At 42.5% G+C, this 27,606-nt stretch overlaps 1 protein-coding gene across 1 annotated transcript in view; it reads left to right on the top strand.

Moving 5' to 3' along the window:
• LOC146822832 (cadherin-10-like) overlaps positions 1-27,606 on the top strand; it is a 919,004-nt gene that overhangs the window by 872,617 nt on the left and 18,781 nt on the right. The window contains exon 11 of the mRNA XM_085607023.1: positions 21,633-21,884. Coding sequence (XP_085463149.1) covers positions 21,633-21,884 — 252 coding nt within the window. The remainder of the gene's footprint in view (positions 1-21,632; positions 21,885-27,606) is intronic.

Genomic DNA, 27,606 nt, shown 5'->3' with positions numbered 1-27,606 from the left:
GGCAGTTGCTTCGAGAGCTGTTGGATGACCGGTTGTGGGCTGTTTTCTTCTATGCTACGCTACTTCAAATAAACACTTAATCACTTAAGTGCATCTATTAAGAGTATTTCTTCAAACTTTACAGTGGCTCATACTCACTGTTGTCACTGTGACTGTTTATGTGCGCATGGGAGCGAGCGGCGCACAGCACTGTGGGTAGCGCGTGGTTCATCCTGCTGTCAAATGGTAGAAGGTAGCATAAAGGAGGGGAGGGCCTGTGCGGTGCAACTAATTCTAGCAGGTGCATGCCTTGAGGATGCACTTGAAATGCTATGTTTTCACATCTCAGCCCACCATCCTGATCAGTCCTCCATTCATGGCTAGGGAAGAAGTGAAATGCGATGGAGGTATGTTAGTTCTTGTGTTATGTAGCTGCGGTGATACTATTGTAGCTGTGTTTTCGTTGACAGATTGCTGACAAGATTTGTAGTAGCACATGACAATGTTTTTCCAAACCTTTAGGTACATTTGATAAGTTAATTTCATTTCCCGTGGCCACATTGGTTATAGATCTATTTGCAACTGTATCATTATGAACATAGCTGCATACATTTCCTGTCCATGTTGATGTAAGTATGAACCACCATGTACACGTTTTCTTTGTATCACTTGCAAACTCTATAATATTATTACCCATTGAAACATATAGTTGCTTGCAAGTCTAACTTACATTTCTTGAAAATACAACATCATGTTAGACATTCAATTTCTGCAACAGTTTGATGCGCAGTGCGTCATTGGCTTATGAGATTGCCCTTCATAAATGCTGGCTTCTGATTCATACATAGGCTTGTTAATCCCTCCTTAGTACTGCCTTGTCTTCACTTTTAACCTCTCACGAGGACTGGCCCTTTTACTTCGGTTGTTACACGGTCTGCTTTATAAGTTTGTGAGCACTATTTTCTTTAATGCTCTTCCCCCTATTCCACCCACGGCATCGGAGCACCCACCCGCTTTGTTTTAAATAGAAATATGTTTTTAAACAAATTACAGCGTGTTTCGCTTTATAGTGGGCGCGCCCATTTAAATTATTTCATTACCAGCGTGGGCCGCTTTCAATGTAGCAGCCGCGCTACAGAGCTATTCAAAGTATTTTTTATTTTTTTTACTTTGGGCAAAAGCACCATACCTGCTTTTACTATATGTTGGCCACGCCCCTTTGTTTAGACGCTGCTCACACTAGCCTAAATATGCGAGCAGCGTCTAAAAAAAGGGGCAGGGCTACCATTACAGTGGTTTCGCATTTACCAGAGTTTGAGCTCTTGGCATTAAAAACAACAATGCCTTTTATTTACGTGTTCCTTCTAAAAATACATAAATAAAAGGCATTGTCATTTTCAATGCCAATAGCTTAAACGCTCGCAAATGCGAGATCTATTGCATTGAAAATGGTTGCTTATATAGATGCCAGCGTTACCTCTTGGTCTTCAAATTCACATTCTACAAAAACTGATGCAATTATTGGTTTCCTGCAATTCTCCATTATATAAAAAAAATCTACTGATTTACGTACACACAAGGGGTTCTTTGCAAATTATTCAACTAATCCTGAGGTCCTTCATGCTTTACATTAAGTCACAGAGCAGGAATGTCTTGCCATTTCAATGCTAGCTCACCTTTACATAAAAAGAGATCAATGATGGTGCTCGGGGTTAATCTGCTACATGTGTAATTTCTACGGATTCTGTCCCATCCATTCCTGACACATTCTAATCCATTGTTCTTTAGTCCATCTGTGGCACTAACCATTTATAAATCAGTATTTGCCCCTGTGCTAAATAGAAAATCAAGCCTGAACTCGTGGCCCCTCTAAATGGCAACGCAATGAACACCAAACCTGTTTCAGATGTGTTTGTATTCATCAATGTGGTGCAGCATCTGTCCTTTGGCACAGCTCTGGAGACAGATCTAGGCATACCCTTTCTATTTAAGACATCACAAAGTGATGGACTGCAATTCTTTAATTAATCTGAACTACTGGTAATTGCTCTCGTGTTGTCTTCATGTACAGGCTGCACAATCTCACAATTTGTGCCTGGCTGCATCTTTTAATGGCTGGGGGGGCGGGGAGTAAGAGCCGATTTGCACATGATCGGTTCCAGTCTCCTACGGCATATATCTATTCACTATAATAGGGCCAAGAATAATTACAAGTGCCTCAGATTAATTAAATTATTACATGCTTTTTAGTTTTTTTTTCTCAGTAAGGTCCCATAACGGTTAGGTTATAATCAAATTCAGGTCCAGAGCTCCTGGACTTAATCTGTATAACATTAAAGGGTCAAAACAATGTCAACCCGTGGCTGGATTTGTGTGCAACTTTATAAAGGGACAAGGCTTAGAGGTCTTTTCTGGACTGTCCGCTTGTGGCTGAACAAAGACTATTTTGCATATTCTGGGTGAATTAGCAAGGGGCACTGTTTGCAAAAAAATAACAGACAAGAATGCAGTCCAGAGTGGTTATCATTGGCTTACAATAAATTTAGCAATGCATCCATCCCTTGTTTCTTGACTCCTCTGTTCAGGACCGTCCAGCTCCTAGGCACTTCCAGACTCAGATTGCAGGCCTCCAGAGCAGAATGCAAAATGCAATAAAGGAGATAGATACTCTGCTGGGCAGTCAGCTATCTTACTCTGCCTTGTACAAAGTGCTTCGACAAGCAGATATTCAGGCAGAGGTTGTGAAAGCTCTCTAAGGGTTATATTGTTAACGTACAGAGCAGAGGAATAGAATTATGAGTGTGTGTCCCTGGAGAAATGGCCCTGTCTACAGTGCATACACTAACTAGGTAACTATTCAGTGAAGAGTAGGAGCTACAGACAGCACAGCTCATAAACATGGAGTGTAGTTTGCTACTTCCTGTTCCCACTCTCTGATGTCCTGGGGCCCCTACATTAAGCTATACAGTTAATTAGTAAGTATAGGTACAATGGACAACACCGTTTGTCCATAGACAGATGCATAGTCATATTCCGTGCCTGTGCACTCTTTCAAGACAATTGTATTTTCTCTGCCCTTTGCAACTGGGTGATGTAAGCCAAAGCCTAGGAGACATTTTTCATGATTATGCAGGTCTCCCAGGACTTATGTGGTCCACACCAATTGTCAGAGTTTTCCCTCCAAACTAGGGGGCAGATTTACAAGCCCCCTGCGCCCCTTTTGCGTCACTTTTCCCATGTTAAAAATGACGCAAAAGTGGCGCAAGTGGCTTGTAAATATGCCTCTAGGACTTTTCACTGTGCAGTATTTCTTCTGGACTTCAAAAAGATTGCACCAACCGAGATGAATAACTAACAAGATGGCAACTGTGGCTCATGAAACCACATTGGCAAGTAAGATCCCCCACAGAAGAATGAGAGAGACAAGTGCTCTTTTAACGCCCACTCGTAAAATCCCCTCACTCAAATCAACCCACTGTGAAGAAATTGTTTGGAAACCAGGAAAGAGCATATCATTGTTATGAGGAAACCCCATCTGCAGGTGCCTTCTTGATCTGTTATTTTCTTTCTGAATATGAACATATTCAACATCTCATAATATTTTTCGAAAAGAAAAACATATCTGATCACACATTTTTTTGTTTTGTTTTTTTGGTTTTGGACGACATCTATACCCCCCATTTTCTTAATAACTGTATCCAGTGCACAAAAAATAAGTTGCCCATTAATGTTGGGGGTTGATAGGCTTCCTGGAGGCTTGTGTAGTAAAAATAGACGAGGTCAAATGTTATGTACATAACAATTTCCAGTCAGTAGACAACACTTATATTTATCATGGGGCTCCTTGCACTGTGCACTGTCATTTCATGAAACAAATGTGTGCATAAAGAAAGGATCCATTATAATGGCAGTATGCCCCCGCACCGTTCAGTTTTCCTCTGACAGAGTCTCTTTAGTCCTTGAAATATGAGGTCGTGATAGTGCAGGCACTGTTGAAATCTATCTTTCCTTTAAGTGGTCCATGATGAATGCCGACATGATGAATCATTTTTGTAGTTTCAAACGTTTCCAGAAAATAAATAATAGCTGGCTTAAGTAACAGTACAAGGGAATCTGAGGATGTACAAAATTGATGCTTGGCGTGGAGATTCTACAAATAGCATTAAATTGCTGTCATCATCGGCCACCTCACCCAAGTTCAAATGTTGTTGTCTATGTGGTTCACAATTAGCTGCATGATAAAAATGTACTGAAACAAATAGTCACTACAGTAAATTAGGATTGTTAACTTTCAATTACAATGACACGCAGTGGGCTTAGCTGTGCGTGCTTCTAATGAAGAATATTTTAGAGCCGACCAGTATCATTATGAACATAAGCAAGGCTTTCTGGGAGCTCTATAACTTTGATTAAAAAGTGCAAAAGTGTGGCCATTGCAGACTTAGTAGTTGTAGGCAGCCTAGTTATCAGTGCTAGTAAATATGGCATGTTCCAGGTATTGCAGCAACATCTAAGGCATGAAATCAATTACTACGTATGATTCTAGACGTTCTTCCTTTCTGCCTTGGTGATCTGAAACATGTCTTCTCACATCAAGAGGGAGGAAGTCGTCACACTCTCATGGAACTATAGCCCACACTTGGGGTTCCTGTAGCCTAATATCATTTTTATAATGAAATGTCTGCATTTAGATGCTGCACTTACACTTACGGAACATTCTAAGATATGCCCAGCCCTGACCTCCACCATTGGCAGCTCCTCCGCTAAGGGGCCAGCCAAACATTCATGCGCACATAGCATGTTCTCCACCCAGGATGCATTACAGCCTGTAGTTTGGTGCTCAGACCAATCACAACACTGCAATGCAGCATTGTGATTGGCTCAGGAGAGCATCAGCCTGCGTGCTTTCTGTGTCTAGTTCCGGCTAGCAGAAGAAAGACGCAGCGAGGGAGGATGCGAGGGAGGATGCAGCGAGGAGGTAAGTTGAATTGAATTTTTTTTTATTTACCTCTTCCCCTTTTGTCCCTCACCAACCTCCCCACCCTGCTCGTCTTGCTGCCCCGCCACCACTGATCCGAGCCGGCCGCCACTGACCTCCAAGTTAATCTTGAAAAGGAAAGGTTTGAAGCAAGCCTATATCGTTTTTATTTAATTTGTGCTTGCTGCTACCGAGGCCTCTCTCAACTCTTGAGGAAATCATTCTCTCATTAAATGAGGTTTTACATATTGAAAATTGGAAATTATGTCATAAATCTTTATTTGATTTATTTCACTATTCACTGTGCTAATAGGGCTGATAAATGGGTAACTTCGTAAAGTTGAGGGAATGCTACAGCCTTTGTCTTTCATTGTACTGTGGAACTGTATGCACTGTGAGATCTCATAGGGCGCCAGGGTATTCTCATTTGAACCCCTTCCCAGCCCAGTATATGTGCCTCGTAAGTTATGAACCGTGAAGCCTTATTGGAGGCATTTGTTTGTCAGCAACTCAGATGGTCCGATTTAAGTTTATTCATTGTATTTGCACTGCTTTCTGACTGTTTCACAATTTCAGTGGTTGTATTTATGGAAGTATTGTCAATTAATGATTGGTTAATGATGCAATAGCTGATATTTGGAAGTCTGCATGGAATTTTAAGTCCGGAAATAATTTCTATTGCATTTCGAACAAGGATGCTATTTATGCTGTGACTGTTATGAACTCACTCAGCACTTGCACATCAGCAGCATCAAATGGGCTTTGCCCTCAAGACTGTAATACCTGTGGTCCTGTCATTCCCAAAAAGGAGAAGCAAAGGCATTCAAGACTAACAATCCAAACAACACCAAAAGCTACACTGGAAATTGCAGAAATTCCTCAAAAAGGCCTGTCCGTGCACTTGCATTTTACACATTCCATGCATCTCCTTGTAATTATGCTTGATCGATTTTTTAAATGTGCCATTAGGGTTGTTGCAACCTTTGCAGCTCAGAAAATGCCCCTGTGAACTTTTTTTGTAGCTATTCTCTAATAGCTGCTTTATTGTCTAATTTTCACTGCAATCTCTCGGATAGTATATGTCGAGACTTAGAGGACTTTGTATGAAGTTTAGGAAAAGGTACTAACTCCTGTTTTTTTTCTATTCTTATCAATATAACATGGAATCTACAATTGAATATAGTTTTTGATAAGAATATGTTTGCATACCATAAAACATGCTCCCCATCTATTCCAAAAGATGTATTTCCAAATCGTCATCCATACTATATTCTTTGTGAACATGTCCAATATCTTCCTCATACAGTTAAAAGTAACCTATTTTGAGGTTTTACCCAGGTTTCCACATTTGTAATAGACACCCAATGAAACCGAGGTTCTCTTATTTCCAGCTATTACTGAAGGATTCCAAGTATATCCCTGCAGCTTCTTGTCCTGATAGTGTGCCTCTGTTGAGACATCATATTTTGTTTGCAAACAAGTTTCCTGTTATTTGTTTTAGCATCTCTACCAACGATTTTGTAATGTGAACACCCATTTAGTTCAAACAGTGCACGCAATTGTAAGCCAGCATGCTTACTTTCTAACCCCTGCATTAATTTCTGCGTGCACTCCCTCTGTTTATCCAGCTCGTTTTGTGCTCCTGTTTTCTAGCGATACATTTCAATCCCTCTGCTCTTCAAATGATTCTACCACCTTTTCTCCATCATCTCTTCACTCATCATTCTTTCATTTCGCACACCCCAAAGTGGTCTCGGTCTAGTTCTTAAATTGTTCCTCACTTTTACTCAGGTTTTCTTTCACAAGTTCCCTTTCCTTTTATGCTTATACGTGTCTTTCATTTATCTTCACTGTCTCCTCCTCTCTGTGGCCCTCATATTTCGCATACATTCATTGCATTAATTAAATGACTATTTCGTCTTCTTAATCGCTGTCAAATATGTCTATTTCCTTTTCGTATTGATTTTTCACATACACCTTCTTTTGTCTTTAGAAAGTAATTATTCGAGGGCCCTGTGCAGTTTGTTTCATCTTTCTTCCTTCTTGTTCAGATCTTAGTCTGTAATCGTTTACTGTTTGCTGATTAGTGATCACAATTTCTTATTTTATTGGTTCTCTTTCTCAAGTTACTGCTCATTACCAAGGTTGCTATTCGCCCTTCTACGCTTTCCTTATTTTACTGCAATCTTGTTCGACCACTTTTTCGCTTTGCGTCTGTTATAGAAACGTGAAAACGTATTTCCTCTGTTTTAATTTGGGGATATTGATTGTTCCTCCTTCTTGCTCTTTGAGCAATTTTTTTCATCTCATAAGGTTCAAGCATTCTCCTGTCATCTGGCCACTTCATATTGTCATTTTATATTTGCATAGCAAGGCTTACCAAGTCCTCAATTGAGACAGTCGAGGAGGCTGATTTAGGGATTTCTCGTTACCTTGGCAATGATGCCTCTTGAGGAAATCAGTGGATATCAAGAATATCCGTCTATCAAGCATCAGTGGATATGCTACACTCCCGTTCAGCACAGAAAAAAAGCTAAGACTGCTCTCAGGGTGTCTTTTTTTAATCAGAATCTCAGGAATATCCTGTTTGGCCCCAATATTTGAAGCGTGGTTGAAATGCAATTTTCAGTAGCTTCGGAATCTTTTCCTGGATCAATGCATTACGATCAGTAGTTTCTTTTTAAAGGTATCTTAAAAGTGTAGGTAGCATCACCGTTTACATTTCTCAGCTTTGCATTGGCTCCCCGTTGCATTATTGTTTGTTGTGTTCTATAGCATTGTGATATATTTTCACTCCTCCAAATGAATGTAACAGCTTGCTTCTTGCAGATAATCCAAACATTTCCTCATTGTTTTACTTCTTTATCCGTAATCTGAATTTTGTTATGAGTTGCATACACTGTCTTGCTTGTTGAGATTAACCCTTCAAGTAGCATCTGTAAATTCAATGTGTTTGTTTCTGTATTTGTGAAGGCTGATAATTATTTTATCTCTGCAGTGCAATCATGCCTAAATAGGTATTTTTCTTCTCATTACTACCAACATGTTGGGTTCTTCTTTTGAATGCTCTTATGCTTTTTATAGCTCTCTTTAATCCATATTTTTTTCTTTTACTGTCTACTGAGCTTGATTATTAAGCATTAGACTGTTGGGTATGTTTGTTTTATGTGCATCTCATTCTTCGTTTTCTCCTTTCCCTACAATTTATGTTTGTTTGAACCTTTGCTCATTTTGTCTTTGGCACATTGTTTAGGCATCATGGGTCTTGATAACTCCTACAAAAAGAACAATTGAAGGACAGAATGCAGAACAGTGTCATACATTCACCCCAGTATAGACATCTGAGCCTTAATCCATCGTTTTTTTGCTCCACTGTCATTCCAGTTTTAACCCAGCTATACGCAAATCAGTCTTGACTCTGTGCCCAGTGCGAACAGTCTTGCCCGAACTGCCAGGCTAGGTCCACCCTGGACTGGATACAAGCATCCTAGGACCAGATTTGGGGCTTCACCCCTCATCAGCCAAGATAGCGTGACTCTAGTGGCATGGAGAGCACAGGACCCACGTCTGGGCGACCAATCCCACTCGGGTTGACAAATGCAAAAAGAACAATTGATGGGCAGAATGCAGAACAATGTCATACATTCACCCCATTACAGAGAAATGGGCCTAACTTCATTGTTCATGTACTCCCCATGCCATTCCAGTTTGAACCCAGCCATAGGCAAATCAGTCTTGACCCTGCACCCAATGGGAACAGTCAAGCTCGAACTGCCAGGCCATTGTGAAGGCTGAAAATTATTTTATCTCAAGAGGTATTTTTTGTCTCATTACTACAAACATGTTTGGGTTCCTCTTTTCAATACTCATGGTTTTTATAGTTCTCTTTAATCCCACATTTTTTTTTTAATGCCTACTAAGCTTGAATATTAAACATAAGACTGTTGGTTATGTTTGTTTAATATGCATCTCATTCTTCGTTTTCTCCTTTCCCTACAATTTATGTTTGTTTGAACCTTTTCTCATTTTATCTTTGGCACATTTTTTAGGCATCATGGGTCTTGATCACTTCTACACCTTTAACCCAGTCTGTCCCTGTGGTTCATAGAACCTCTCATTTCTGTTATTTTTAAGTGTTTACATCTCTCTTTGATTCCCTTTACTCTGAAGACTTACTTTATCCCCAAACAGTGTATTCAGTGCTTGTTTTGCCTAGCATAGTATCTTTTGTTTGCTATCTCACAACTGTGCATGCCTTTGCACTTACTGATATTTCTCACATACCATTTAAAAAAAATCTGCTCTTGATACATAGGGGCCTAATTACATTGGCTGTCGGACCGCAACCTACGGCTCATCGGTTGCAGTCTGATCACCATCTGCTGCTGCTGTCCGACCGATGCATTACAATGCGTGTGGTCAGAGGCAGCAGTTGGAGGGACCAACCCACACTTTTCAACGAACTCAAAGAGCCCATCAGTGCATCGGAAACTCCTCAAAATCCCTTTATGACGGCTGCTCCGCCTTCGGGATTATGATGTTAGTTTCCGACAGCCATTCCATGTTGGCCTTTCTGACATGGAAAGGCTGTTGGAACGTGACATTGGGTGACCCTAGCAGGGCCCCCTTCCTCCCTGGCCCTCTGCATGGTGGCCCTGGGGGGCACTAAAAATCCCACCGTGTGGCAGGCACCTCATGGTGCCTGTCACATGGTGCAGGGATGTTTGGAAACATCAATTTTTCAGTGGGATTTTATGCTGTGGCTATTTTCAGCCTGCCGCACAAGCTCCCATTGGAAAATGGATGTTTACAACTACACTATGTGCGGTTGCTTCCAAATTGGGATGTCAAAACCGCCGACCTATGGTCAAGGGAATCCCTCCCTGTAATCAGGCCCTTAAAAGTTTACACAGGCATCACTGACGGAGTTTACATGTGGAGGGAAGGATGAGGCCAGATTGCAAACCGTCTGAACTGGTTTTGGATTTGGATCCCTAGTACCCACGACAAATTGGCCAATACCTTAGGATCCAAAAATGTTGAATAGTAAAAATATGAATAGGGCAGAGCAAAAGGCTTTCTCCTTTGCTTATTCCTTCTACCCACTTGTTCAATGACTAGAAGGATTTTTAATTTTGCAAATATTGCATTACACAAATAAATGTTTGATTTTCAGAAGGAAATCATCTAAACCAATTAAGCATTATATAAGCAAGTATAATGGTGAATGTTGAAAATGTGCCAGGACCCATGGTGTTTCTTTAGCATGCTTCATTCTCTTCCAGCAGCTTCATCTTTTCCACATTGATTAGGTCTGGATCCTCTCTGACAGGAATTATTCAGTGACATTCAACACTGCCCTTGCTGCATAACATATCCAATCCGCTATAATTGAATGCCAAGCACATTGATTACTGACACTCCTTAGGGGCATCCAACAACCCACAGCATGTCTCATCAAGGCCTAAATACTAACCCCCATCCTGGCGGAACTCCATTGGCTCCCCTTACCAACCTGCATCATATACAAACCTAGCTGCATTATTTTCAAAGCTATTAAGACCAGCAACCTTGCTTATATTGCAAACAAGCTCCCAATATCTGGTGGTTCTTAGCACACCTGCACCAGGGCACTATCAGACTGCCGCCAAAGAAGTGTAAATAAGTAACAGCAAGGCAGCATGTCTTTTTACTTCTATGCACCCAGGACCTGGAACAACATACCCATGTCCATCAGGACAGCTGCAACGCTGCTCCAATTTAGGAAATAGTTGAAGACTTGCCTCTTTAAACAACACTACATTACAAGCTCAGCTACCTTTCCTATCACTCACTTACTTTATGCTTGTTTTTGATACTGCACAGCACTCTGCTGCCTTTTTGCTAGGTTCACGCTTGAGAAATACCACATACATATATACATATATACATTGATTAAAACAACATAAGGAGGGCCACATGAAGCTTCCCCAAAAGATTAACAAGACAGCAAGCCATGAAAGAAAATATTAGCATAATTGAGTACATGGCTATTTTATTATGAGTAGAAAAAAGTCTACAGCCCTTATTTTGAGGTGTTCTGTGGGTGAAAAAAAATGAAAATGTATGTCAAAAAACAGTTTTTCTTTTCTCTGCATTTATCCTGGTTTTTTCCATTAACGAGAAATGTCTATTATAATATAACAAATAATACGCCATTTCCACATCTCTGTGTGTGAAAAACATGTAAAATTACAGATGCTAAAAATGACATTATAAGTGAAAAAGTGCAAAAACACTATTTTCACAAGCTAATCTTCTTCTAGATTGTAATGTGTGTTAAGTTCATTATTACCAGTTGCTGAAATGCAATTACTAAAATTGTGTTATTAGTGGTAATTGCTAATTTAAGACTCTAGTTTTGTGCTTCATTCTTTAAGTATCTTTAGATGAAGTATTGAAGATACATTTTGTCACAAATGTTTGCCTCTGCAACCCTCAACCACATAAATAGCAATATCTAGTGTCCTGGCTTACATATCTCATCATATGACAAACTGATCACAACTTGAAATACTCTTCCTAACATTATCCCTTTTGTCTTTGTTTCCTGACTTGATTTAATATGGTGTTACATTTAAATGTTTTGTGTCTGTGCCAAATTGGTAATCTCAATGGGGTAACCCAGTATCGTGCAGAACCTGGGGATAGGTACAGAATAGGAACAGTGGTTCTGCCACCTGAAAAAACATAAACTTTTATGTCCCCCTTTCCAGATGGGATATACAAGATATGTGTAAGCAGCACACAACTGAAAAAGCAACAATTTTGATTCAAAAAATCTTTTTTGTATTTGGAAAAGTACGTTAGACAAAATAACCAAATGACATTATGCAACATATACAACAAAATACATAGGAATATTTACAATAGTGACAAGAATTGGTGACAGATTGTGACAATACACACTACAATACTCCACAAATATGTGCAAAGAGACAAAACATAAACATGAAACATCTATTTCTTCATTATATTACTAGCAATCACGGAAAACCCTAGCATGACCACTTCAATTGTATAGATCTTGCTGGGCTGAAAACATGCTAGTACTTGAACATCGACGTTTCGACCCCCACTAACGTGTGCGTTTCATAAAAATCACAATGGGGTCTTCTTCAGGACAAACACTGTTCTTGTAGAATGTATCAATGGATTGCACTACATGCGAAGATCTTCTCCTCTGCCACTGTTTACTTCTCTGTGCAAAGATGTTTGCATGGCGGCAGAGATCTCCATACTTATGATCTACATTTTGGTAGTGAATTTGGGAGGGACAATGGGAGTGACTGGAATATGGTGAATACATACTACAAAATGGGAATGGATTATGGAAAGGTAAGGTGCATCTAGTAATGAAAATGCTACTGCACACAATCACCCAAAAAAGAATAAGCCAATTGCTATTCAAAAACGACTCTTCTAAAGTTACTACAGTTCTAATGGTGGCAAAACAGTAGTAAATGTACTGAAGCTCAGCCATGGCGGAAATCAAGCAATCAAGCAACACACATGGCCACTTACAGGTACTTCAACACACTCCCATTAAAAATATGGAAAGGGAATTAAACTAACACCTCAAGCACCCCATTGGAAATAATGTTAATAAATAAAATTAACTTTGTTGGAAACATTAAACTGATTTAAGTTAACACATGCATTTCACAAATTGTTATACATATTAGAGACAAATATTACTGTAGGTCTTTTTTTCAATTATTCTTAGGAAATATTATTTATAATTTAATAAAAATATATTTTAAGAAATTAATCATTTAATACACATTAATGTTAATGAAAGAGTGTGCTGTAAGATTGTATTTTAATAGTTGTGGGTTAATAATAACTATTTAAAATTATTTTACGGGTATATTTTATATTAAAACCTTTTTCTTTCAAAAAAATAACCAACCTTATATTTCCTTGTACTTTCCCACACAGAAATCTCCTACAGATACCAGTATTAATTTTACATGCATACATCTTGATGTAGGAGGATTATTAGGGGGTGTAAACATGTAAGTGTACACTTAGGCCTTTATATATGCTTGAACATTCTGAATATTGAAAATGGGTGCATTTACAGGTACTTGCAGTGGTATTTTTACACATGAGTAAATATATACATGTAAATTTTGCTTTTTGAATCAGGCCCTGTATGATTCCTCAAGACATTGGGGTCTGTTTACAAACTGCATTTTGTAGTGCGTGATGTAGTACTACAGTAGTATTACTTACAGACTACAAAATACTATTCCTAAACCAAGTGATAACACCAATAGGTCTGACTTGTTTTTAGTGAAATTGCTTAACAATGTATGCAGTTTGAGTTTGTATAGGCGGTTGTAGATGAGTGAGTCAGTGAATGTGGGTGTTGCTTCAGTGGCGGCCAAATTTTAGCTGTGAATGAAAAATATTAACATTTGAATAAATGTTTGGGGGAGAATGTGAGTGATTAGGTGAATGTATGTTGGTGGGTTAATGTAAGTGGGTATGTAAAGTACAGGTGGGAGATAATAAGTGGGTGAGTAGGTGAAGTTAGACAGATGAATTCTGTGGAGGCATCAGGGATTTTGATGGTGAGAGAGTGGTTTAGTGCTAGTAGGTGTGTGAATGGCGACTGGCTAAATTATACTATGTAAGTGACTTGGTGAATGCATGGGTGGGTGAATGTATATGAACTGGAGCACTTTGCATTGACTAAACTGTAAAGTGCAGCACTTACAAAACCTCTTAATAATTATCTCTGTGAATGCGAGTTGGTGGGTTGTATTTGAATTGTGTGAATTAGTTGGTGAGCTATTCAGTATGCGTGGGTGGGTGATTGAATGTAAGATGAGAGGGGAATATGAGTGGCTAAGTGGTGAAACTTGTGTTGCAAAATGTGGGAGAATATGCTTCTGAAGAGTAGTTCCCTCTACAATATCAACTTATGACTTTATTGAAAATGTTGAACCTGAGGTTTTAGGGCAGCATTATATAGCAAAACTGGCAGAAATAATAACTCCAAAAAGTAAAAAAGATATAAAAATAAAATTAGTTTCATCACAAGATCAAGCCTACCACAATGAGGCACGTGATGGATACAGGGACCAGGTTAGCCCTACAGAAAAGCCACCTTTGTTTGTTGTAACGCTTTTCGCCCTAAGTGGGATGGGTATTCCCAGACGTGGGACCCGTGCTCACTACGCCACTGGAGTCAAGCTATCCTGGCTGATGACGGCTGATAGCCAGAAACCGGTCCTAGGATGCTTGATTCCGGTCCAGGGAAGACATGGTTTGGCAGTTCGGGCTGGACTGTTCCCATGAGGCACAGGGTCAAGACTGATTTGCATATGGCCATGTCTAAACTGGGGTGGTGTAGTGGGCAAAAGAACGATGGATTTAACCCAGATCTCTTGACTGGGGGAGAATGTATGCAATGTCAGCATTCCGTCCATCATTTGTTTGTTGTAACGCTTTTCGCCCTAAGTGGGATGGGTATTCCCAGACGTGGGACCCGTGCTCACTACGCCACTGGAGTCAAGCTATCCTGGCTGATGACGGCTGATAGCCAGAAACCGGTCCTAGGATGCTTGATTCCGGTCCAGGGAAGACATGGTTTGGCAGTTCGGGCTGGACTGTTCCCATGAGGCACAGGGTCAAGACTGATTTGCATATGGCCATGTCTAAACTGGGGTGGTGTAGTGGGCAAAAGAACGATGGATTTAACCCAGATCTCTTGACTGGGGGAGAATGTATGCATTGTCAGCATTCCGTCCATCATTTGTTTGTTGTAACGCTTTTCGCCCTAAGTGGGATGGGTATTCCCAGACGTGGGACCCGTGCTCACTACGCCACTGGAGTCAAGCTATCCTGGCTGATGACGGCTGATAGCCAGAAACCGGTCCTAGGATGCTTGATTCCGGTCCAGGGAAGACATGGTTTGGCAGTTCGGGCTGGACTGTTCCCATGAGGCACAGGGTCAAGACTGATTTGCATATGGCCATGTCTAAACTGGGGTGGTGTAGTGGGCAAAAGAACGATGGATTTAACCCAGATCTCTTGACTGGGGGAGAATGTATGCATTGTCAGCATTCCGTCCATCATTTGTTTGTTGTAACGCTTTTCGCCCTAAATGGGATGGGTATTCCCAGACGTGGGACCCGTGCTCACTACGCCACTGGAGTCAAGCTATCCTGGCTGATGACGGCTGATAGCCAGAAACCGGTCCTAGGATGCTTGATTCCGGTCCAGGGAAGACATGGTTTGGCAGTTCGGGCTGGACTGTTCCCATGAGGCACAGGGTCAAGACTGATTTGCATATGGCCATGTCTAAACTGGGGTGGTGTAGTGGGCAAAAGAACGATGGATTTAACCCCGATCTCTTGACTGGGGGAGAATGTATGCATCGTCAGCATTCCGTCCATCATTTGTTTGTTGTAACGCTTTTCGCCCTAAGTGGGATGGGTATTCCCAGACGTGGGACCCGTGCTCACTACACCACTGGAGTCAAGCTATCCTGGCTGATGACGGCTGATAGCCAGAAACCGGTCCTAGGATGCTTGATTCCGGTCCAGGGAAGACATGGTTTGGCAGTTCGGGCTGGACTGTTCCCATGAGGCACAGGGTCAAGACTGATTTGCATATGGCCATGTCTAAACTGGGGTGGTGTAGTGGGCAAAAGAACGATGGATTTAACCCAGATCTCTTGACTGGGGGAGAATGTATGCATTGTCAGCATTCCGTCCATCATTTGTTTGTTGTAACGCATTTCGCCCTAAGTGGGATGGGTATTCCCAGACGTGGGACCCGTGCTCACTACGCCACTGGAGTCAAGCTATCCTGGCTGATGACGGCTGATAGCCAGAAACCGGTCCTAGGATGCTTGATTCCGGTCCAGGGAAGACATGGTTTGGCAGTTTGGGCTGGACTGTTCCCATGAGGCACAGGGTCAAGACTGATTTGCATATGGCCATGTCTAAACTGGGGTGGTGTAGTGGGCAAAAGAACGATGGATTTAACCCAGATCTCTTGACTGGGGGAGAATGTATGCATTGTCAGCATTCCGTCCATCATTTGTTTGTTGTAACGCTTTTCGCCCAAAGTGGGATGGGTATTCCCAGACGTGGGACCCGTGCTCACTACGCCACTGGAGTCAAGCTATCCTGGCTGATGACGGCTGATAGCCAGAAACCGGTCCTAGGATGCTTGATTCCGGTCCAGGGAAGACATGGTTTGGCAGTTCGGGCTGGACTGTTCCCATGAGGCACAGGGTAAAGACTGATTTGCATATGGCCATGTCTAAACTGGGGTGGTGTAGTGGGCAAAAGAACGATGGATTTAACCCAGATCTCTTGACTGGGGGAGAATGTATGCATTGTCAGCATTCCGTCCATCATTTGTTTGTTGTAACGCTTTTCGCCCTAAGTGGGATGGGTATTCCCAGACGTGGGACCCGTGCTCACTACGCCACTGGAGTCAAGCTATCCTGGCTGATGACGGCTGATAGCCAGAAACCGGTCCTAGGATGCTTGATTCCGGTCCAGGGAAGACATGGTTTGGCAGTTCGGGCTGGACTGTTCCCATGAGGCACAGGATCAAGACTGATTTGCATATGGCCATGTCTAAACTGGGGTGGTGTAGTGGGCAAAAGAACGATGGATTTAACCCAGATCTCTTGACTGGGGGAGAATGTATGCATTGTCAGCATTCCGTCCATCATTTGTTTGTTGTAACGCTTTTCGCCCTAAGTGGGATGGGTATTCCCAGACGTGGGACCCGTGCTCACTACGCCACTGGAGTCAAGCTATCCTGGCTGATGACGGCTGATAGCCAGAAACCGGTCCTAGGATGCTTGATTCCGGTCCAGGGAAGACATGGTTTGGCAGTTCGGGCTGGACTGTTCCCATGAGGCACAGGGTCAAGACTGATTTGCATATGGCCATGTCTAAACTGGGGTGGTGTAGTGGGCAAAAGAACGATGGATTTAACCCAGATCTCTTGACTGGGGGAGAAAGTATGCATTGTCAGCATTCCGTCCATCATTTGTTTGTTGTAACGCTTTTCGCCCTAAGTGGGATGGGTATTCCCAGACGTGGGACCCGTGCTCACTACGCCACTGGAGTCAAGCTATCCTGGCTGATGATGGCTGATAGCCAGAAACCGGTCCTAGGATGCTTGATTCCGGTCCAGGGAAGACATGGTTTGGCAGTTCGGGCTGGACTGTTCCCATGAGGCACAGGGTCAAGACTGATTTGCATATGGCCATGTCTAAACTGGGGTGGTGTAGTGGGCAAAAGAACGATGGATTTAACCCCGATCTCTTGACTGGGGGAGAATGTATGCATCGTCAGCATTCCGTCCATCATTTGTTTGTTGTAACGCTTTTCGCCCTAAGTGGGATGGGTATTCCCAGACGTGGGACCCGTGCTCACTACACCACTGGAGTCAAGCTATCCTGGCTGATGACGGCTGATAGCCAGAAACCGGTCCTAGGATGCTTGATTCCGGTCCAGGGAAGACATGGTTTGGCAGTTCGGGCTGGACTGTTCCCATGAGGCACAGGGTCAAGACTGATTTGCATATGGCCATGTCTAAACTGGGGTGGTGTAGTGGGCAAAAGAACGATGGATTTAACCCAGATCTCTTGACTGGGGGAGAATGTATGCATTGTCAGCATTCCGTCCATCATTTGTTTGTTGTAACGCATTTCGCCCTAAGTGGGATGGGTATTCCCAGACGTGGGACCCGTGCTAACTACGCCACTGGAGTCAAGCTATCCTGGCTGATGACGGCTGATAGCCAGAAACCGGTCCTAGGATGCTTGATTCCGGTCCAGGGAAGACATGGTTTGGCAGTTTGGGCTGGACTGTTCCCATGAGGCACAGGGTCAAGACTGATTTGCATATGGCCATGTCTAAACTGGGGTGGTGTAGTGGGCAAAAGAACGATGGATTTAACCCAGATCTCTTGACTGGGGGAGAATGTATGCATTGTCAGCATTCCGTCCATCATTTGTTTGTTGTAACGCTTTTCGCCCTAAGTGGGATGGGTATTCCCAGACGTGGGACCCGTGCTCACTACGCCACTGGAGTCAAGCTATCCTGGCTGATGACGGCTGATAGCCAGAAACCGGTCCTAGGATGCTTGATTCCGGTCCAGGGAAGACATGGTTTGGCAGTTCGGGCTGGACTGTTCCCATGAGGCACAGGGTCAAGACTGATTTGCATATGGCCATGTCTAAACTGGGGTGGTGTAGTGGGCAAAAGAACGATGGATTTAACCCAGATCTCTTGACTGGGGGAGAATGTATGCATTGTCAGCATTCCGTCCATCATTTGTTTGTTGCGACGCTTCTCTGTCCAGCGCAGAGTCCTGTTTGTGGTGGAGGGGGCCACAAGAAGCAGAAATGCATCACAGATGGTTATTGATGTAGGGCGAAGAGCAGGCCTGGCGTTGTGGATGGTTGTTGCTGAAGTGCAAGTTTCAATTGGCGGGCAGGAGGAGCTACAGTCATGGAGATTCCCAAAAATTCAATTCAGCTCCTCTGAGGTCACACTTAGATCCAGGACCTGAGGTGCATACCACTTGGGGGTCAGGGTCTTACTCCAGCTGGATCTGGGTGCTGGTTCAGGTGGATGGGAACCTTTTATGTCCCTGTGGCTCTGAATAGTAGGCCAGCAGACTAGCCCTTGTGGTCACTCTGGGATCCCTGAGTTCAGGTACAGGTCCAATCCCTCTGACTCAGACAGTAAGGCAGCAAGCAGTAATCCAGCAAGGCAGCTGTTCAGCAAAGCAGACGTCCAATGGCGCAAAATACACAATTGTCATGAACAACAGTCATTTGCGTTCTGGATGTTTACATTGTTCCCTTGCTATAATTTTTCTGTGAACAGCAGCAATAACATGATGTGATATAAGGACATAATTGCTGGAATTCAGTGTGACAAAAATAACATGATTTGAATGTTGTCTGGGCCTAGTTCTGAGTAACTTCCAATAGACAATAGTGAAGAGAGTGAGACCTCCAACCTGGGGCGGCTCCTCCATTATGGTGGAGGAGCGTCGCCCCACTGCTTTCAAGCAGTGCAGAAGCAAAAACATAAAATGAAAATAACTGGAAGTTATTATCATTTTATGTTTTGCTGCTTTGTGGGAGGGCGGGAAGGCGGAGCTGCTCTGCTCTGCAAGCAGGGCAGTGGAGTAGTGGTTCTCCCACTGCTAAAAGTGCGCAGTGACTATTTGGTCTGCCCTCTTGGGCTGTCCAAACCAGTCATGCGCACTTTCCCATTTCTCCATGCAGGCTGCATTACAGCCTGCAAGGAGAATAGGGCCATCCCTACAGCCCCTGGCAGCGCAGTGTCACGTTGCTCAGACCAATCACAATGCTGCAATTATAGTGTTGTGATTGGCTTAGGGCAATGAGCCGGGCTGCCTGCTTCCTGTTCATTAAATCGGAAGCAGGAGAGCAGGCCGACAGCAAGGTAAATGATTTGTTTTAAATTTAATTCCCTCACTCCCACAATCCCGACCCCACGCACGACCCCCCGCCCCAAATCCTGCGACCTCCCTACCCACGCATCATGCCGGCCGCTGCTGCCGCCGACCATCATTGCACCTTCACGTTGAGAGACCTGAGCAAGGTGGCAGAACAATTGAAAAGCTGGCGCTTCCTGTGGGTTACATCACAACATTGATTAACACTTTTACCTCTTTTAGAACATCACAGCAGTGAATAGCCAGATTCCAATCCAGTGATTTCATGCTAAAGGCTACAAATGGACGATTTAATACAACTGTATTTTTAGTGTATGGAAGAAATTGAGAAATCTCACTCTGGAAAGCGCTCCCCCCGGGACAGGTCTTTCCTCTTCAGGGGGACACAGCACACAGTTTGGAGGCCTAAGATCTAAGCTCTTGGAGACAGCTCGAGCAGTCTGTTGTAAGATCTAAAATGAATGAAATATAAATGTTTTCATAACTGTCAATGACACTACTAAGTGAAGATTGGTAAAAAGTGTGAGACACCTCAGTCTTATCAAAGCAACGTCCATTCTTAATATTTGAGTTTAAGAAGACTTTTACAGTCGTTTTTTAATCACATGAGAACAATACCTCTCATAATATATTTTATTATTTTGCACAAAAATAAAAACGGTCCTATATTACACCAGTATATCAAATAGATGACAGGTATATGCTTAGTACCGAGTCTTATTAAATGTCAGGTAAAATTAAAACAATAAAAAGGAAATAATGTTGCAAGTATGAGCCCCCGATCATTGAAAGCTTTACCTCAAGTCGTAAAATGCTCCTCTCTTTACGAGTTGGAGGGCTGCACCAGCGGCGTTAGGTCATAAAAAGAGGGCTGCGCAACATGAGGCAAGCACCTGAATGTATTCAAAAGTAAAATGTTAGCAATATATTTACAGTTTTTTTTTAAAGCAGGTTGTGCTGTCAGACTAACGTAAATTCGGCTGAATTTCTATGGACGTTGTAGGGAGCAGCGTATAATATCCAATTATTTACATATGCATGTAAGTATTCTCTTAGAAGTGTTGAATGTGTCGCACTGCAGTATAATGAAGTAATATATCATGATTCCACAATCCTTTCTGTAGTATTGGAAGGTTTTTTTTTTTTTTGTTAAATCAAAGTATGCAAGAGATGCGTACGATTGCAAAAAGAAATTGTCTGAGGCGGTGCTTATTGTAATTTTGTGAAACAAGGTAGTGGGTGTTACTGTATTGGAAAGAGAGATGCTGGAGTACGCCATCTTGTCACCTTCAGTGCATTTCCCACAAATGCAATGTAAGATGGAATAGATGGACGTAGGAACACACTCAGTTCCTGTGGGGGTGCTCCGTCAGTTGCCTGCTGACAACCCCACACTATTATGGAATTTCCCATCGGCCAATAATGAGCATTATGAGGCAGCATTCACAGGTTTGAGACATTTTGAAACCTTCTGGGGATGGTGGACTGCATAACGGGGAAACAGTGTCTAATGACCCTCATTTGGGCCCCCAAGAGAAGGCACAGTCTTGGACGGCATCTACAGCTAGGTGCCCAAGAACATGCAGGGGCATGAAGAATGGCTGTGTGCCAGGAAACCTGTGCACATGCCCTTTGCAGCGGACGGGGAGGGGATGATCAGTACTGTACATATCTCCTTTGGTGCACTCACCCCATCACGTGGCCAAAGGGACAGGGAAAAGTACAGACTCACAGAGCGCAGGATGGGACGTCCCTCTGCGAGACTGCCAGGGTGATCCTCTTTGCACATATAGTGCTGATCTGCACAGCAGTTATGAGTGCTTTAACTGCAATACCACCCAGAGGTCTAATGTGCAGCAGACAAACAGCCCATGCTATATGTTTTCATTAACTAATTCTTGCAGGATACAACTGTATTAATTAAAGTTTCCATTTATTAAAAGGCAAATCACCTAATAAATTCAATGAGATAAGATTGTGCAATTAGTGAGTTGAGCAACACACTTGAATATGTGTGGATTTACATACAACTTTATTTTAAATGAATGTAAAGATTATTTCTGTTTCTTTATGAAATATTTTAAACCGGTCAAGGATAAAAAATAAGAGATGATAAGTAAGCGGTTGAGGTTTTTGATAATTTCTAATTTTCTTACAGATAACACCGCCAGGATTGTAACACGACGGAATGGCTTCAATCGACACGAAATCAGTAACTACCTTCTGCCTGTGGTGATATCTGACAACGACTACCCTATCCAGAGCAGTACTGGCACCCTGACTATACGAGTGTGCGCGTGCGATAACCAGGGCAATATGCAGTCCTGTAATGCAGAGGCGTTGCTTCTTCCTGCCGGCCTCAGTACTGGGGCGCTCATTGCCATTCTACTTTGCATTATAATACTGCTAGGTAAGTTACATAAAAAAATCACCAAAAGCAATATTATTGCCACCCATTGTTGTGTTACCGGTTGTTGTATGTTTAGAGTGCTTTGTTGTTTATGTCTGGAATCAGCTTCCTTTGACAGCAAGTGTTGACCAGCCAGAGAGAAAATAGAAAAAATCCCAGTGGGCTAGGGGGTTGGGAAGTTAATTTCCAGGCTTCCTGGGCAGAAGGTTCTTCACTTCAACCAACCCTGAAAGCAGCTCCATGGAATTGATACACAACTTCATTATGAGCACACCCACGATTGCCTTCTCTTTAGAATTAATGCTTTGGAGAATCAAGTGAAACCTTAAAGGGCTGTTTTATTTCATGGATTTCTCTGTAGAGCTACTTGTAAAACCTATGGATTTTCTTCATATAGCCTTTCAGCCAAAATAGGTGAAAAAGTGTACTGTAGACTGGATCATTCAAAATCATGATTAAAAAGTGGACCATTGCAAGTGGAGCCAAGCAGAAATGCAATGGAGGGTATTTTATGTCTGCCATTTTACCATGGCTTCTTTTACCGCTAAGCCATATTGTTTTGCCAAGTTTATGCATTATCATAAAAGCACAACAGATTTGGGGCATATTTGTAGCATGTTTATATCTATGGACGCTTGCGTCTTGATTTGGGTTTTTGCCCATACACCAAACAGCATAAAATAAATTTAATCATGAGGTTATCGTTAAGGAGTTCTACACTGAAATCCCCCCCCAAATACATTTTCCCCTGTTATTAGTATTGAGATAAAATTGAAAAAATTCAAAATTAACATATCGCTATCCATTAATTGTTCTTTCTGGGAAACGCCTACACACCCTCTGCTCATACATGGCTCCTGTACTCACTGTACTATAAGAGTCAAGCTATACCTCACTGACGAGGCATAAGCTCACCACAACCTTGTCTGGAATGACTTGTTTGTCAGTTTCATGAAAATCTTTAAGTGACTAAGGAACTTTCAACCAGTCAACACAAAAATAACAAAGTTCATCACAGAACTATATAGTGAAATTGGCACCCTTCTGCATAAATGTTCCTCTTTGTGCAACCTTTCTTAATACTTTTGAAAGGTGATGGGCCCACTCAGAAATTTTTGCAGAAAGGGAATCATTAAACATAACTCAGTAACCTCTCTCCATGTGATTATCAGTATTTATCTAGTAACCTGATTATTCTCATTATTGTCAGAAGTTTCTACTACTGGAATTATTCATTAATTTGACTCGGGGTCAGATCGAAAGATTCCAAATAACAACTTGGTGCATTAGACAAGGGAATGAACAGACTGGAGAATAAAGCAAAAACCAAAGGAAATGATGGACGGAGTGTTGAACATTGCAAGCACTCACCCCCAGTCAACTGATCTGGGTTTAATCTATCACTGTTCTTTAGCCCACTCTGCCACTCCAGTTCAGACATGGCCATATGCAAATCAGTCTGACCCTGTGCCTCATGGGAACAGTCCAGCCCGAACTGCCAAGCCATGTCTTCCCTGGACCGGAAACAAGCTTCCTAGGACCGGTTTCTGGCATTTCAGCCGTCTTCAGCCAGGCTTGCTTGAATCCAGTGGCAAAGTGAGCAAGGGACTCACGTCTGAGCATACCCTGCCAACTTATCGCGAACAAAGCAATACACATCTTTATTTGTCACTTCAAAATACAAAAGTTTCATTTAAATAACAGAGTTAATAACATTTGTTGGCCATTATCACATTTAAATATAAAACACCCTGAAAATGGGACAAATCAAACAAATTATTATAACAGACCACTGTGAAATCAAGTATAGTATGTCAATACCTCCACATAATCAACCCACCGGTACTGACTTCCATCAATGCTCCACTTTTTCAGGAATTAAATTCGCAGGAAAGTCAAAAGAGGACACTATGGCTCATCAAATTTCCTCTGAGCCTGCATAACAGATACTGAGTACTAAAATAATGTCATGCAGATGAATGCATCTGCACCACTGTAAGCAGGATTAAGTGCATTTGTCCTGGAATATTCCAACATAACCCCCAATGTGTTAATAAACACTTTGATATTGTAAAAATAAGGGGAAATGGACAATGTTATGCACTTTAAATGAACAGTGAACAAGATGATCAGAAGAACAGGAGTAATGCAGATAGTGAAGTTTGTGCTGAAAGAAAGGAGAAGAGCTACCGTTGATGAAGAGAATGTATTTTGTAGAGTTCCATATGCAATGTTAATAGAAAATTCTCAGATGAACTCAAGAATTGATCATTTTTATAGGCATTCTTTTTTAAAGTTTCCAGGTATTCTACCACATTCTCAAGCGTTAAATACCATATCGAAAAAATAGGGTATCTAGACTATTGGCTGCGTCTATATTGTGAAGGTAAGTACATCTTGGCAGTTATAGATTTATTATTCTTAATTCCACATCTGAGTAACTTGATAATATGTATCTATCTATCTTTATTGTTCATAGATGAGGCGTTAAGAATAGTAAAATCCTTATGCCAAGAAAAGCAGGTACTATCAAGGAGCTGATATAAATATATGTTGAAAGTGCATCACCTGAAAGCACACATCTTACTTTATGGCTTATTTATCATTTCCTGGACAATTTTATGATGATTTTTTGGTGCCAGAAAATATTTTAGTCAGAACACAATAAAAGGGGAACTGGGAGCATGTCTAGGTCCAGCAAGCATACAAGCCCACTCAATGTACATGTATTCATATAGAGTATGCAGATAACAAAAGGACTCCTTAGGGTCTTGCCTAGTTATTTTTGGACTACATCTACACCAATCTACACACTGCACCTCCACTCACAGCTTTATCACAGCCTCTTTATTTTAAAGGACCTCTGGCAAAGAGACCCCTCAAGAGGCACAATGCGCATTGAAGAGCCAGCCCAACGAGGAGTTTCCCAATGATGATGCATGACACCTATCTGGGTGATTAAGGGCTCTTGCTTCTGAGCAATCCCCCGATCTGCTTGCTCAGGTCTCTCTCGACTTACTGCTTTGCCGTTTCTTTTCCTTGTAAATTGGAGCAACTGTGTCCCAAGTTTCAGCATTGTCTTTTCAGTTCTGGAAACTTGAAGATCATATACTTGTTAGACACTGTTCATGTTTTAATGATGTTACAGAAGAAAATAGCACTACCTTGTGTTTATTTGTTCCCTCTACTTTCTAATGAGAAGTATATTCTGCCTCTCTTAAGTTCTGCGAAGAATCATTATGATGTGGATTTGCTTCAGATGTAGGCAGTAATAAAAGAATGGCCTAACTAGACCTTTGGACTGAACTCTATATTGGAATGTCATTATAGGCACATGGGAACCCAGCTTGCCACTTGACAATGGCCCCCAGCTACTGCTTGTTTCAGCCTAATTCAGTTGCCACATTTTGACCAATTCACACCACTGCTGCCTGGGTTTTTCCACCTGTGTTTTCTCACTCACCGTTCTTCCTGCCAACAGAAGCCCCGCCCACCCCAGGCTATGCTCCGGTGTGCTTTAAGATTGTCTGCACCGATCCACACCTAGACCACAAACCGCACCAGCAACCCTAGCCCCACAACCATCCAAAACAACAGCACAATCACAGCTGCAGCAGCCACCGGAGCCAATGAACACCACCGTTACTCCTCCTCTGCTATCCTCTGCGATCTCAACACACATCGGTAAACATGCTGCTGTCTTGCATTCCCCAGCAACACAGTAGGACCTTTCTGCAGCTTCCATTGTGATTCCACTATTGACACCTCAGAAACCAACAACTTCACCTCCAAATAACCTATGCATGCAACCAACACCACCCTACATCAACTGTCCACCATGCTCCTCAACATCTAATCCCTCAGGAAACTCTCCACCGAAATCTGGGTCCTCTCTTTGTGTCTGAAACATGACCCAACCCAGCCTCTAAACCAGACATTTCCACAGCCATCCTGCCCACCTACAACATCATACACATGACCAAATCCTCAAACTAGGCTGAGGACTCACAATCATCTGCAAAAACACAATTGAATGCACCACCTCCACGGACTTCATCCAGTTAGTGACACTGTGCATGCATGAGGTGAATCTGGTCCTTGTGTTGGGGGTCTTGTCTTAGAGGGAAATTATGAACAGTATTTCATCAGCGTAGTGGAGAATGTTGATGTCGTGTGAATTTGACATCAGCCAGAGGGATCATGTATGTGCTGAAGAGGGTGGGGCTGAGGGACAAACCTTAAGGCACTCCACAAATGAGTTGGCAAGCTTCTGAAAAGTATGATGCCAGGTTAACAGTTTGAATTCTATCCATCAAAAATTAGCAGAACCAGAAGAGAATGTGCCCTTTGATGCAAGCTCATACAGGCAATAAATGAGGATGAGGTGAGAGAGTGTGCTGAATGCTGCTGAAAGATCTAGGAGGATGATGGTCGACGTATCACCTCTCATCATGCAGAGGTTGTCTGTGGTGGATTGAGTGCTGTTTCGTTCTGTGGTTGAGTCTAAAGCCAGAATCCATGGTGTCAAGAAACTAGTGGTAGCTGAAGTGGCCGATGGGGTGTCTATTGATGAGTGTTTTAAGACATTTGCTGGGTGCCGTAGGATGGAGATCGGTCTGTAGTTGGAGAGCATGGCTGGGTATGCAGAGGATTTCTTGAGCAGGCACATGACAGTGGCCTGTCTCCAAGTTTCAGAGAAGGTGGCAGAGGTGATGAGGCACTTAAGATGTGTGTTAGAGCTTCTCTGATAGGTAGGAGTCCTTTGGTTAAGGCATGGTGAGGGCAGAAATCTGACAGGGTCCTGGAGTGAATGGACTTCATGGTGGTGGTAATCTCAATTGCGGAGATGGCTGTCCACGATGTCAAGGTCTGGTCATTGGATGAAATTAGAAGTCACGAAGAGAGGGCTCCTGTAGGTGCTGGCATGGAGCATTCTATGAGTGCTGTGTGCTTGGTGTTCCGGAAAAGTTGGTGGCACCGTCTCAGAACAGATTTCAAGGTGTCTTTGTCTGCGATGTTTTGACTTATTCTCCCCTTGTGCTCCAGTGGCTTGCAATAACACTTCATAAACATGGGTTTCTCTGTTTATCAGCTAGCTTTTGGTCAGGTTCCTACCATTGTGTTGCTCTTCAGGAGAGCCAGAGAGTCAGAACTTGTGCAGATCCAGGTGTTAAAGTTATTGATTGCTTCTGATGGCCAGCTGGCATGTTTGGGAAGTGTGCAGAAAAGCAGAAGTCCATTCTTACTCTTTCATGTTTTTCCAGCTGCAGCAGGCAGGTCTGGTGGTGGTGGGGATGGGGATGCTGAGACTGCCGAAAGGGTGGTCTGTTTGGGTGACTAGTGATGACTTGTTAACTGTGATGTTGCTGCAAGAGGTGAAAATGTGGTCCAGAAGGTGTCCATCATTGCAGGTGGGTCTGTAAACATTGTGGGTGAGGCCAAGGTTTCTGGGGTTTTCTAGGAGAGAAATTGAGTTTGGGTCAGTGCAGTCTTCCAGGTGAAAATGCACGGCTCCAAGAATGATAAAGGTGTTGGAGATGATGATGGGGGATGCAAAGAAATCTGCAGTGTTGCAAATTAATTTGGGCATGCGTCTGGATACAAGTATAAGATGATTCCATGCAGGCTGAAGTTTGCTCTGATGTGTAGTTTGGATACAAGGTGTTTCATGTCGTTTCTGGGTGTGTCCGTGGAGGTGGTGCAACTGATGGTGTCCCTGCAT

Source organism: Triturus cristatus, chromosome 5_2 (assembly GCF_964204655.1).
Source record: "Triturus cristatus chromosome 5_2, aTriCri1.1, whole genome shotgun sequence".
In the NCBI taxonomy this organism is placed as follows: domain Eukaryota; kingdom Metazoa; phylum Chordata; class Amphibia; order Caudata; family Salamandridae; genus Triturus; species Triturus cristatus.
This window is presented reverse-complemented; position numbering and strand designations above follow the sequence as displayed.